The following is a 13900-nucleotide window of genomic DNA, read 5'->3' on the forward strand; positions in this document are numbered from 1 at the left end:
CAAGCAAATTGCATAAATATCCTAGCAGAAAACTGATGCCTGGAAGCTGGTAATTCAAAAGTTTTAGAATATTCACAGAGGGTAAGTCAGCCTAAAGTTATCATGAACATATTTTGATTTTTTTTCTTCCTGATTTCAAGTTGATTTTTTCTCTTTCTTCTTTTGGGATGGAAAACAAATATAAAGTAATTAGCAACAGGGGCCAGAAAACATTCTCAAGGCTTTCTCTTAAAAGAGCAATCTCTTACATATACGGTTTGCAAACCTATGATGCTATGGGTCAAGATTTGATAAGATTCACTCAATTTTGGGAGAAAATTAAAGAATTACAAGAGCTCAAGATCAAAGCCAAGAGACCACATGATCAAGACTTGTATATCCAAAGCCTGGACCAAGTTTATCAAAAATTGATTGTTCTCTTTCTGTATGGCAATGAGACATTCTATGGAGCCCATGGCATGGGGGGAAGAGTTGTAGCATTCTTTTTATTGCAGTTTCTACATGATCACCTTGGGCAAGAAAAATTTGAAATTGAGAATGATGAAGTCAAAAGAGACTTGAAGAAGAAGATGGAGTTGACAGATTCAACTCTGGAGCTCTTGGCAGAAAAAAACAATGTTACAAATTATATCAAATCTTATTTCTTACATGAGCTTTATGAGGATCATCCAAGTCTGAAATCTGGAACCAACACAGAAAGATCCAGCATCCACTCAGGAAGAATCCTTGTGTCTATTGAAGAATATGTTAAGATCCTACATGGAAATTATAAAGATAGTATCTCTCAAAGCAATTCCATGGAAGGTTTCTTCCTGCATGGGATAATCAGTGAATCCACAGCTGAATATGAAGATGTGCTGAAGCAAGCCAAAAATCAAGTCGCCCAAAAAATCAAAAACAACCTACTCAGTTGATCTCTAGAAGCTGCCAGCAGTTGACATGTGGCAGAATCCAGTGTGACTTGCATTGTAACCCCGCATGATTACATCATACCCTTTAATGCACAGTGACTGTGCAATGTACACAGCAACTATGTATTGAAGCTTGTTTACACATTTACAATTTTAATTTTGCTGGCCACTCTACTCTTCTCCTTTTTAGCTGTGGGTTGTTTCTCCCTCTCTCTGCAGATGAATACTATAATTATGTCCCACAGCTCAGCTCCCATGAATGTGATAGCAGTTTAGCTAGTATGTATATCACAGTTATAAACCAAAGAAAATGTTTTTCTGAGTCTGATTAGCTGGTAGTAGTAGTGTGAGAAAGGGAACAAGCACAAGCAATCATTGATATTTGCTCCATTTTGTTGGTTTCTTGGAAAAGCATTCAAGCCAAGTCTATTGCTCAGAGGCAGAATTTTGCAGCATTGATGGAGAAGGAAATTTGGAAACTACAGAGCTTTGAACAATATTGGGCTGCCATGTTAAACTAATGGTAGCATGAACTATTTGCTAGTTTATTTTTACATATTTCCTGGCACAATTCTGTAAGGGTAGAAACTGCTACTGCTTGCTATGCTACAATAACAAACATTAACAGCTCTATCAGCTATTTTAGCGGTTAAATAAAATTGACAGCACTGATAGCACCAATAGAGTTGTTTCCTTTTTTCCCAAAGCTGAATAGCCCCAGCAAGCAATCATTGACCACTGATGGAGAACCCCTTCATTGGTAGTGTAGCTCTGCAAAAGTCGTTCAGATGCGCACAGTTGCTGAGGCCCTAAACAGACTCCAAAGTCCACAAAATGCACACAAGAAGTGCGCTGATGGAGTGTGCACACCAAAAAGAATGTGGAGGGGCACTTGTCTGCTCTGGGGGAGAGTGCCAGCCACAGGAAGCCAGCGGGAAGGAAGAAAGGGTTGACTTTGCCCCCGGTACACCATGAGTGCACGGAAGCCTCACCCCACACAGATGGGAGTGCACGGACCCAGCCCTCCCTTTCTGCTGTTGTGTGTGTCTAAGATAGCAGGGTTGGACTGGGAACTGTGAAAGTATGTGGAGGCTGAATGGCAACACCCCACCCACTGACCAGCCCCTCAAGCCACCTACCCACCCCACGCAATGCGCTCCTCTTCATGACTGGCCATTGGGCAGAGGAGACACTCCCCTTGGTGGCTGGGGATGGAGTGGAGTGGATATCTCACAGTGTGTAAGGGTAGTGTCTTTTGAACATCACACTGCATAATATGACACTGCCAAACACGGCCTTTGTCAAAGTCTGGAGTGCATCAAGGCTGGCCCTTATCTGACCATAAAGCCATCACCAACATTCTAGCACTCTCTAGCGCACCGGGTACTGAGAGTGTTGTTCTTGATTGCATCTGCAGATCTATCTGCCCTCAGCCACCCTAGAGTCCAAACTTACAAAGTCCCTCAAGACTTTGGGCCCCCGGGGGTAGGCTGAACTTGCAAAGCAAGCCTCTGTCAGGAGGGACTTAGACCGTACCTCCCCATTCTGGTGCACCGAGAATGGATTTTTGATGCCTCTTTTCACTTTTCACAGACCAAAATTCCTGATTTTTTTTGGCTGCTTGTCAGTGCGAGATACTATTCAAGAGCCTTGTATTTTTACATCTGTATGTACTGCAACACATATCCTCTGAGAAATTACCCAAGCAAAAATACTGGATACTTGCACAGAAACAACCGACTTGGTGAGGGAGATTGGGAGATTTTTCATGTTGCAAGAGCACAGGCCCTCATTGAATTACCCTGCCTTATTCAAGGTGTAGCTAGTTTGAGGACCGTGCTCACCACTGTGCCGGTGAGTAGAGAAGAGATGGATGAAACCAAGGCAACACCCAAACAAGCATTAGGAACAACTGTCCCAACATGCCCAACAACAAATTCACCTCAGATGTCTCCACAGAGCACCCGCCAGCCACACAGACCGGTCATTGAGAGGGTGTACATATCCCTTCAATGACTGGTCTGTACTGGTCAGGGTGTTGTACATATCCCCTTGATGACCGGTCTGTACCGGTTATCCAGAGGGTTGTATGGTCTCAATGGCTGGTCTTTGCCAGCAATCAAGGGCTCAGAGGGCTGCCTGTAAGTCAAAAAAAAAAACACATGTATGAATTTGTTGAGCACAGATCTTCTCTGTTACTTAACTTCAGTAAACTCCAAGGTTTGAGTTACTTGGATGTTTTATTTGTACGTGAAGAAGTGGTGCAACAGAACGCAGATTGTATTGGATGATAGGCAAGAAGCGCGCCTTTGTGTCTAGCAAATTTCTAGGCCTTTCAAGGAACTGTGATTGTTTGAAGCAACCACCGAGCCAGACTCGGAATCTTGGCACGCCAAAAAGGGGCAAATATAGCGCGCGAGTGCCTCCTGCCAAGGGCTATCGGCGGCTTGCTTCGCAAGACCAGACGCCCGCACCAGCGAGGGACTTGGGGTAAGTTCGGCTAGAGCCAGAGTGGCAGGATGTGTGCATTTGCGGTGTTGGCGCCGCCGGCAGGGAGGAGGGCGGAGATGGCCAAAGTGGACGCGCAGAACGTCGCACACGAGAGGTATCTGTAAGCTTTTACGGGGACCGGCGTCCCTTCGTTGCGCGAGAGGGCCGGGCGCTCGCCACCAACTCACGCGCATAAAAAAAGTGGGGGGGAATACAACACAGAGAGGGATATAAGGAAGGAAGAGCGGCGAGGGGTCAGTGTGCGGATCTCCTGGACTGGGAGGAGAGCGGGCGATGGAGATGCGACGAGGAGCGCAGATGGGCGTTCGTGGAGGCCGTCGATCTCGACGGGGGCGGCTGGGCGGGCGGGGGCGGGCCCCCGGCAGCAGTCGCAGGATTGGAAGAGGCCTTGGTGGTGCGCATGTAGAAGAGCGAGAAGTTGAGTCTGACGGCCAGGAACTTCATGTCGGCTGTCGGATCCCAAAACAGATGAGTGATGGAGTGGGGGCGTGTAGAGAGAGAGACAGGGCTTTACAGTCTTGTTGGGTCGAGAGCGCGGAGATGAGGTCGAGGACGAGCTCGGTGAACCTGCGCGAATGGTTGGCGAGGGTGATCCGGATAGACTCGAGCTGGATAGCGGAGCTCGCGTCTCCCGCGGACGCGTCCTCGTGCCCATCGAGCGAGCCGTCGCCGGCGGCGCCCGCGTCGTCGTCCGAGTCCTCCCTGCTCGCGTACTACAGAAGCCGGCGTCAGCTCGGCCCGGGCTGGCGCGCGCGGCGGGGAGCCCCGGACTCACCTTGGACCGGGCCGCTCGCGGCTGGCTCGTTTCTAGACGCGCGGATCTCGCGAGCCCGTACGCATACAGGTTGTCCTGTCGGTTTGGCGGAGAAGGGAGGGGGTTAGGGACGGCAGAGGCGCACAAGGAGAGGGGGGGGGGGGGGGGGGGGGGACGGACGATGGAGTCTTTGTACTCGAGGATCACTTTGAAGCATTCCTCAGCCAACAAGAGGCACGTGTTCTTTCGTCCCAACAAAAAACAAAAATCAGCCGGGACGAAACTGGGAGAGGACAGAGAGGCGCACCTCTTTGCCGGCGCGGGTGCTGAGCAACAGGCCCTTGGAGACCAGCCGGTCCAAGTAGGCCGAGTGGCCCTCGATGAGCGAGTCCAGGTCGCCGCCCTCGCTCATCAGCTTCTTCTCGAACTCCTGCCAGCCGCAGTCGATGACTTCGAGGTGGCAGTAGGACTGGAGCTGGCGGATGAAGTGGATCATCTCGGAGATCACCAGTCTGGCGCGGTGGAAGTCGTCCCTGAGAACTGTGATGAGGATTGTGTGTCAGTGCTTTGTGTGTGAAGAGTAGAGTGTGTGTGTGTGTGTGTGTGTGTGTGTGGCTGACAGTGCAGATGTTTGAGGGCGCGATTGACGCCGAGGATGACGAGCTTCCAGGCGCGGTCGAGCGAGTATTCGAGCCGCTTCATCTTCCAGAGCACCCTGAACATGCGCATGTACTTCTCCATGGCGGCGGCGGAGAGGACGACGTCGAGGGGGCGCTCGGTCTTGTACTCGAGCATGAAGACCTCCCAGCCGGACTCGAGGGGGCTGAGTTCGAGCATGCGGACGTCGAGTCTGTTGAGCAGGAGGCGCTCGTCGCTGGTAGCTCTGATGGCGGACTCGAGGGTGGCGGTGAGGTTGTGGCGGTAGAGGGTGTTGGCGGGCCTGTTGAGGCTGGGGCCGAGGGAGTCGATGAGCAGACTGATGAAGTCCCCCCGGCCGAGCAGCAGATAGTCCTTGACGGCCTTGAAGTGGTCGAGCAGCTTGAGCTTGATGAAGAAGATGTTGAAGAGACGCCGGGTGGCGATGGCGTAGGTGGATTCGATCGTCTGCTGTAGCCCGGCGATGTCCTTGTAGTGCAGCGAGGCCTTGGAAGAGGCTTGGGAGATGTTCAGACGGGTCTGGTGCCACTCGTAGTCCCCGCAGGAGTGTCTGATGAAGTTCAAGGATTTGCCCGTCGAGAATATCTAGAGTGGAGTTAGTTAAGATTAGTTAGTTTTTTTATTTAAGTTGGTTAGTTATTTATTTGGTTAGTTATTTATTTAAGTTGGTTAGTTATTTATTTAAGTTGGTTAGTTATTTATTTAAGTTGGTTAGTTATTTATTTCGTTAGTTATTTATTTGTTTATTTAAGTTGATTATTTATTTATTTATTGATTCAAGTTGGTTATTTAAGTCAGTGAAGTGGTACCTTGCGTGCAAAGCCTTCGCTGATGAAGCTCGGGACCATCTCCTTGCGGAAGCTGAATTTGTTCTGCCAGACGTTCCAGCCGTCGGCCGGGCAGTGGTGATCGGGGGCGTAGGCGGTGTTCCTGGCGATGAAGAACTCCTGAGCGGGGTCGAGCAGTTCGCCGTGGCAGATCCAGCTGACGAGGGTGTTGAACCAGGGGACGGAGACCTTGTCGAGCAGGTTGGAGGTGAAGAGGTGGACGAGGGGGTCGCCGTGGTGGGTGTAGGAGTGGAGCACGGAGATCATCTGCCCCCCACGGGTGTGCTTGGTGGCGGAGATGAGTGCGGCGGCCATCCTGAGCCTGAGGACGGTGGGGGCGAGGTGGAGGAGGAGTGCCTTGGCGGAGAGGGTGGTGGTGGTCGGCTGGGCGGTTAGGTGGGACTGGATGATGGCGATGGCGCGGTAGTAGAGGGCGAGTTCCTCGGTGAGTGCGAAGGCGAAGGCCTGCTGGACGGTGCCCGGGGTGCTGGTGCTCTCCGGCGGGGGCGGGTGGTCGGTGGCGGCGCGGATCTTGGTGTAGAGCCAGCCGAGCTCGGAGAGCTTGAGGAGGAGGTCCCGCTGGGGGAGGGGGATGATGAGCTGGCGGTCGGCGGGCTCGAGGAAGCCGATCCCGCCCTCCTCCCAGCTCTCGTCGTGGGGGTTGGAGGCCTTGAAGTGGATGTGCCGGCCGTCGATGCCCTGGAGCAGGTAGACCATGTCCCTGAGCAGGAGGTGTTCGGGCAGATGGGCGGGGAAGCCATGCTGGGCGCGGTACAGCCTGAGCTTGTGGGCGGCGGATGGGCGGGCGGGGTCTGGCTGGGGCAGGGCGTCGAGGGTGGGTGGTGGTGGTGGTGGTGGTGGTGGTGGTTGTTGGTGGTTCGTGAGTGCGAGTAGGAATGTGAGGATGGCTGGTTTTTCGCGTGGGAGGGGGAGGGGGCTGAGTCGGGTGAGGAGGGAGGTGAAGTGCTGGTGGCTGCTGGGAGGGACTGGAGTGTTTCTTGTGTGAGTATGGTTCTGGGTTTAGTCTTTTTTTGGTTTTTTTTTGTGCTTACGCTGTTTTGTGATCTGCTGGATGATGTCTGCTGGGGCTGGCTGTGCTGGTTCGGCGAGTGTGCGCTGGTGGTGCTCGGCCTGGGCGGTCTGGCCGGGGGCGGTGCGCCGGATGAGCTCGAGGAGTGCCTTGGGGGTGGCCATGATGAGCAAAAGTGGGCAGTACTCTTCAGGAAGAAGAAGAAGAAGATGGAGCCCACCCCGCCCAGCAGCGAGCTCGCCAGCCAGCTCGACCAGCTCAGCCAGCTCGCAGCCACCGCCTTCGAGCAGATGTAAGCCAACCACCCCACTTCGACACAACCTCACACTGACAACACCCTGCACACAGCCAGCACAGCTACACCTCACAACACCCCCCGCTCCACACCCTCCTCCGCCTGCGCGAACAGCTCCGAGCATTCCACGCCCAGCTCAGAACCAGCGGCCTCGGCGCACTCCCCCGCACCCCACCAACACCAACATCCACTGATCACCAGCTCCAGCAGGACTTCCAGGCACTCTACCACCAGCGCCAGAACCAGCGCCAGGCCGCAGCCATCGTCCTCGCCGTCATCCCCCAAACCCAGGAGTCACAATAAGATAATAGCTTGCTGCAATAGAGATCATCATCACGCTTTCTGCTTCGGCGCCTGTCCGCCCGACCTCACCCGCCGGTAGTAGTAGCTGCCCAGCCCGCCCAGGATGAGCACAGCCCCGAGGAGCACCAGCGGGCTGCCCCCCTCCTGGCCCATGCCCCTGAACAGTCGCGAGGGGGGTCTGGCGGATTAAGGCATCAGTCCTCAGCATCTGCAGCAGTACAACTACATATACAAGCTGCCAGACTCACTGCTCGGCCACCAGCGATCGCAGCACCCCCGCCTCGTCCAGATGGGCCAGGTCATCCGCACCCCCGATGTGTTTCTGGTGGATAAAGATCTGTGCACCACCCCAGAAAAACATAAATAGATCAGCAAGAGAGCGGGCCCCAGCCGAATATAGTGTGTCAAGAACACACGTTCGGCACCGTCCGTTGCCCCGTCAGCTCGCCCAGGTACGCCTGCGTCGCAACCCCCGCCTCACCCATCTCGTCCAGCTCATACACCACCGGCGAGCTGGCCTTGCCCGGGAGCCCGGCCAGCAGCCGCTTCGCACGCCGGCTGTGCGGACAGTAGCTCTTCGAATACACCAGGATCGCATGAGCGGCGATCGCTTGCTGCATTAAAACACGACGTCAGTCATCATATCATCATAGTAAACTAGGTAAATTACGTACATCCACTTCTTGCTTGACTCCCATCCTGTGTGTTATTCGTAGCGTCCAGAACTGGCTGCAGAGTCACACGATGTACTGCGAACCCATCGCTTCGAGTGTCGTCGGGGACACCAACCGGGGGACTCAGCATCCCCGGCACTCACTACACCCCCCGTATATCATGCAAATATCTGCACTATGTACATATCATCATCAGTTTTGATGTTTGCAGAGAACCACAGATACAACAGCACAAGCACTACCATAGTTTACAACAGAATCCCACAGGTGGGGGCCAGAGGCACTTACCTGGTATGCCTGATGTTGGACCAAGAGCAATGCCCAAAAACATAATTTCCCACATTGTATGTGGCTGGAGCGCTGTAACTGCCATTAAAGATTCCAATTAACGGCCTGCATCTTGACTATTTTTTAATGCACAGTTTGTATCATAAAAAAGGTGTCTGCCTGCCCTCACTTCATAATAGATTTCAAAACAATCAACTCATGATTTGTTTTCAATATCACATCCATCACAAGAGAGAAACCAGTAGAAGATAGCCAAGATCCTGCATTGATTCTTAACTCTGAATGTAGAGGATGATTACAGCACAAGCACCGTGAAAATCAACCAAACTCTGGCACCAAGATCATGGGAAGCCTTTGGTCTCCCTTGGGAAGGGCATAGGCAAGTCAGAACTTTGATCTGATCTCCGGATATAAACATTCTTTCAATTTGTGAAGACCAATACTCAACTTCTGGACAATATAGTCTTACAATTAATCAACTCTGTGGAATACATATGTACATGCTTGTACCCCCTTTGCTCAAACCTCATACATACACAGTTTATCACAAAAATTTCATGCTCCACACAGAACATGGATCAAACTGATGTACATACAACTTTGTCTCCCAAACAGTAAAGCCCCAGGTATGTATGTAAGCATGTATACTTTGATCAAACACCTTTTGTCACTACCAGTATAGGTAAGGTGCCTTGACAAAACACATTGGCTTTGTATTTCTGCTTGTTCTGGATCCATCAGCAGTACATGACATATCTTCAGAATGGGTATTTTTCAGCTTGGCTTGCACAGATGGACTTGTTGATACATCCAAGTATCATACAGATTTTCAAGTAAATGTAGACTTGCCAAAGCATAGTTTTTTAACTAAGAGATCAGTGTGGATTCCAAATTGGAGATATCAGTAATCCTACCACTTCTTTGTTTTCACTTGGTCAATTCACAATTCATGATCATGGGAAAATTCAAAGCTTTAATCTTTACACCATATTATTTGATGATTCCCAACCAAGCACAGATGATAGAAAGATTTCATTCAGCTGAATCACCCAGATTGAACACAGATTGGAGCACAGATGGTCATTTGAACAACCCCTTTAATTTTGATGATCATGTGAACAACCCCTTGGATTTAGATTACTACTTAAGTCAACCTCTAGATTTAGACAGTTTAAATTTAAACAGGCTCTTGGATTCCAACACGCCTGACCAATCTCTCAATCAACTTCCCCAATCATCTTTACCAAATTTCAGCTTTGGAGATATCCATCAAGAAGAAACACATGGGATTCCTCCCCATCAGATCTTGCCCAGCGGATATACTTCCAGCACACATGAATTTCCCACCCTGTATCTTGATCAGGAACACAGCCAGCTGCTTCCTAACCAACATAATTCCAATGAACTCCAAATCCCTAATGATCATCAATTTACTCAGCCATCAACTTACAAAGTGAATGATCTGACTTCAGCACAGAAAGAGATCCTATTCTCACCACAGAAAATGGATTGGGTGCCCAAGAAAGATGACAAGGAGGATAGATCTGAGATCACAGGAGAAACTAGCTCAGCTAGGCACAATGATCAGGTGTATCAAACAAATCATGATGGTCAAACAATTAACTTAGGCCCAGATGAAATTTCACACAACACAGAAGAAGAGCTCAGAAATCTATTGAACTCCAGATTATTTGGCTTGACACACTTGAATGATCCCAGAGGATTACAAGCAGAAAACTACAAAGAGAAATCAGCTGCAGATTATTTTACCAACTACATTAATTCTAATTCAGTCGATGGATCCCAATTTCAGCCCAAGAAACTTTTCTGGATATCAATAAAAGAGGCAAAGGAATTCCTGATCAAAGCTGATTGGGTTGGCCATTTTACTGGAGATCGGATTCCGCAAGCAGAAAGGCGAGCACTTGGGAAACTCCTGTTGAAATTATCAATACAGAAACTGGATTTGAATGACTATCCTATCTACAGAAACAACATCATGATTAAATTCAGAAATCAACTTCAATCATGGATGTTCTCAGAAACAAAAATCAAAGACTACAGTGATTTGGATCCAGCTAAACTTATAGATAGATGTAATCAAATCCTCACATATGTTGCAAATGTAACCAGAATATCCTCATTTCTCCTTATCAACTATATATACTTATTTGGAGAGCGTACTGATGATATATTGAAGAAGGAGGACGTGAATAGGGTCTTGAATTTCCTGAAACATCTTTGGGAATCAAACAAAAATTGCAAATCACTTAACAGAGTGAAATATGCTTACATAAGAAGGATGAAAGATTTAACTTCCCCAGATGCTGAAATACCTAGAAGCTTGGAGAAAGGCTCTTCTCTGTGGTATTTGACTGCAAGGTCTATTGTCAGATATTGGATCAAGAACAGTAAGGGTCAAAAAGGAATGATCCATCTGAAATGTAACAGGGGTAGTGGTTTCAAATACCAAGCTATGTTTGAGCTTATACGCAATCATCCCAGCCTTCAAGTGGATCCAAGTTTTGCAAAAAAAAGAACACGGATTGACCCCAGTCTTTCTCAATTCCTTTTCCCCAAAAACTTCAACATTTATAAGCCTGGATGTCAAGGAAACCCAACAAGTGAAGAAGCCTGGGGAAGCAAGAGTCCCCAGCTTCAAGTAGATACCAGTTCTGAACAAGAAAGCATGGAGATTGAGCCTCCGCTCCCTGAACTCCCTGCTCCCAGCTACCCCAATAATCCCAAGAACCATGGAGAGCAAGAAAAACCAAGGGGAAATCACCAAAAATCAGAAATCTCAAACACACTAGCTGAAGTTGAAAAATCAAGGAATATATTCATTATGGATAGCTTCAGTGCCAATTAAAATTTTGATTCAAAGATTGTCCCAGGTTGGATTTTCTCCTTGAATTTTACTAATTATTGGACACCACTATCCAGGTCAATCCAGATCCCTGTTAACTTAAATAGATTTCAGACTACCAGACACACATAACTTGTCTTGCTTTTTTAAGCTATCTGGAGAGCTTTTCAATTGCTTGATTGTGCAATTAAAAGAGAATCAGCTTCAACATTACTTTTCTGTTCTCTCTTCTTAAGCCATATCCTTCCACTCATGCAGACATAGACATCCTGAGTGTTTCCAGACTAGTTTTTTTGCATTCTACCTGGTACATCTCAGCCACCAGGAAAATAAAATAGTCAGTTGATGAAAAGTGACATTACACCAGCTCCAGCCAGCTACCCACCATCTATCCAATATCTATCGACTATCTACCCCAATCTCCCAACCATCTCCTCAACTTCCAAAATTTACCAAGGAAGTCCTGTTCATTTTTTGATGAGCCCAACTGATCCTCAGTTCTGTCCAGCTGATACTCAGCTTTGGTACCCAGCTCATACTCAGCTTTTCTGCCCAGCTCATACTCATCTTTTTCACGCAGCTCACTCTCAGAATTGGAATAAAGCCTTTTGACCAGTCCTTTCTCAGGTGATGCTCAGCTTTGTACTAGTCCTGGCGCAGCTGATGCTCAGATTTGTACCAGTCCTTGCTCAGCCTTCTGATATTCCTGTCCCAGCTGATGCTAAGCTTTGGCCCAGTCCTGGGACAGCTGGCCAGCAGATGCTCAGCTTGCTGAGTATCAGCTGATCCAGGCCAGGTAAAAAGATGGGAATCAGCTTGGACAGGATCAGAGCTGAAAATCAGCTAGGCTAGGGCCAAAGATGAGCATCAGCTGAGCCACAGCCAAGGCTGAGCATCAGCTGTGCCAGGGCCAAAGATGATCATCAGGTGGCCAGTTCCAAAGCTGAGAATCAGCTGGGCCAGGAGAAAAACTGAGCATCAGCTGAGCCAGGGTAAAAGTTGAGCATCAGCTGGGCCAGGGCCAAAGCTGAGCATCATCTGATTTTTTCATATTGAGTGCTTTGATCCTGACACCTATCATGTGAGCCCCAGATGTGCTGGTGGAGAGGAGCAGCATTGGAGCAGTGTTGGAGCTGAAAACAAAGCTGTGTCATTTCACTTGCCATCAAGTGACTACTTTTTTTTCCTGGTGAGCTTTTATGTGATTTTTAAACTGGCACTCCTACAGGGCCAATCTTTTTACAATTAATGTTAGCTGACAGTATTATAAGGAAACAACTGCAAGATTTCTGTCAGAAATTGAGTGGTTTTAAGCTGTAAGCTGGATCTTGATGATATTTAATTCCTAAGAAGAGATCATCCAGTGGACCAGCTTGGCCAATGGTTGTACATGACATCCCTTTGTGTCAGGTATCTGTGCACGGGTCCGGGTATGTAGATCTTGACCAAAAATGGCAAAGTTTATACTTCCTTGGGTCCATGCAGGTTCCTGTGGATGCACAATCTTGCACAAAGTTGATGGCTGGGAGGAAATTCTTTCCAGTTTTTTTTGCAGCACAACAGAGGCGTACATTCCACTAAACTGTGTCACATCCCAATTTATGAATCAGGTAAGATGGGTGCAGCCCGCGTGGTTTAGGGTAGTGTTGGCCTGTCAGGGAAGCAAGATGTGGCAGTTTTGATCATCAACAACCATTGCTTACACCAATGATCCTGGCAAAACCCCAACTAACAATTTTGCAGGAGTGACATAACAAGGATGAAATTTTGGGCCTACCTGCCCATCCAGTTGCTCAGGTCCATTTTAAGCCTTTTCAAAGCAAAGGCACCTGGAGAGGGAATCCTATACATTCTTACCCTGGGTTTACCTATTTGATTACAACAAATACAAAGAAAGGGAAGAGGACTACATCTCCTCCATCCCCCTACCCATACCCGGGGAGCTTGAGAAGGAGAAGATAATTCTGGTATCCTCAAAACATACCCAGAACATTTTCTCAGTTGATGGCGCCACTTCCAGTCACATGCAGAAAAAGACGAACTTAACTAAGTCCCTTGAGACTTTGGTGCTGAACTCACGAAGTGAGCCTCTGTCAGGAGGGACTTGGACCCTACCTCCCCAAACTTGCACAGCAAGATTGGGTTTTGGGTGCACTATGTACATCAGTTCTACTGGTCATCTCCTGTAAACTTTTGTGTAATTATCAGCTTGTTGGAAGAAGGAGGTGCAGGAGAAAATAGTAGTGTTTTTTCCAGTTCAAATGATATTCAACATGTGTAAGTATAGAAAGACCTATGGAATCTGAGTTGGTGAGCACAGACCCATTCAGTGCAAAATCCAATGTTGCAGTGTTATTGAGATTTTTTTCTGGAGTGGAAGGAGTTTTGTGAAATGACTCAAATTATGTAGGTAGGTTGGATGGGCATATGCCAGCCTTCAACCTCAGAAATTTCATTCCAAAAATTTTTGTTGTGGCAAGGAATTATAGAGGTTTGAATATTCCACCCAGCCAAACTTAGATTCTTGGCACGCCAAAAAGGGGCAATAGCGCGCAAGTCCCTCCTGCCAAGGGCTATCGGAGGCTTGCTTTGCAAGACCAGACGCCAGCAGCGAGGGACTTGGGTTAAGTTTGAGAAAAAGAGAACTGGCAGTGGGGGGAGCCTTCAGCTGAACATGAAAAATTCCCAAAAAACCAGGAAAAACTTGGGAGAAAGAGAAGATATTAGGTGTAGTAGATAACCCTGATACAACCCTTGATTACCGGGAGTGGTGTTTTTTTACAA

General features: G+C 48.5%; 2 protein-coding genes across 2 annotated transcripts; both read right to left on the minus strand.

Annotated features, from left to right (window-relative positions):
* Positions 1-3411: 3411 nt before the first annotated feature.
* PtA15_18A451 (uncharacterized protein) lies at positions 3412-6854 on the minus strand (the record flags this gene model as incomplete). The annotated part of the gene is made up of 9 exons (XM_053164990.1): positions 3412-3520; positions 3679-3871; positions 3937-4135; positions 4198-4272; positions 4357-4419; positions 4484-4716; positions 4797-5418; positions 5643-6646; positions 6713-6854. 9 exons carry the CDS (start codon positions 6852-6854, stop codon positions 3412-3414), a joined length of 2640 nt encoding a protein of 879 aa, XP_053028945.1.
* Positions 6855-7318: 464 nt separating this feature from the next.
* PtA15_18A452 (uncharacterized protein) lies at positions 7319-7986 on the minus strand (the record flags this gene model as incomplete). The annotated part of the gene is made up of 4 exons (XM_053164991.1): positions 7319-7466; positions 7537-7625; positions 7705-7902; positions 7963-7986. The coding sequence occupies 4 exons, from the start codon at positions 7984-7986 to the stop codon at positions 7319-7321; spliced, it is 459 nt and encodes a 152-aa protein (XP_053028946.1).
* Between the last annotated feature and the right edge of the window lie 5914 nt (positions 7987-13900).

Source organism: Puccinia triticina, chromosome 18A (genome assembly GCF_026914185.1).
Source record: "Puccinia triticina chromosome 18A, complete sequence".
In the NCBI taxonomy this organism is placed as follows: domain Eukaryota; kingdom Fungi; phylum Basidiomycota; class Pucciniomycetes; order Pucciniales; family Pucciniaceae; genus Puccinia; species Puccinia triticina.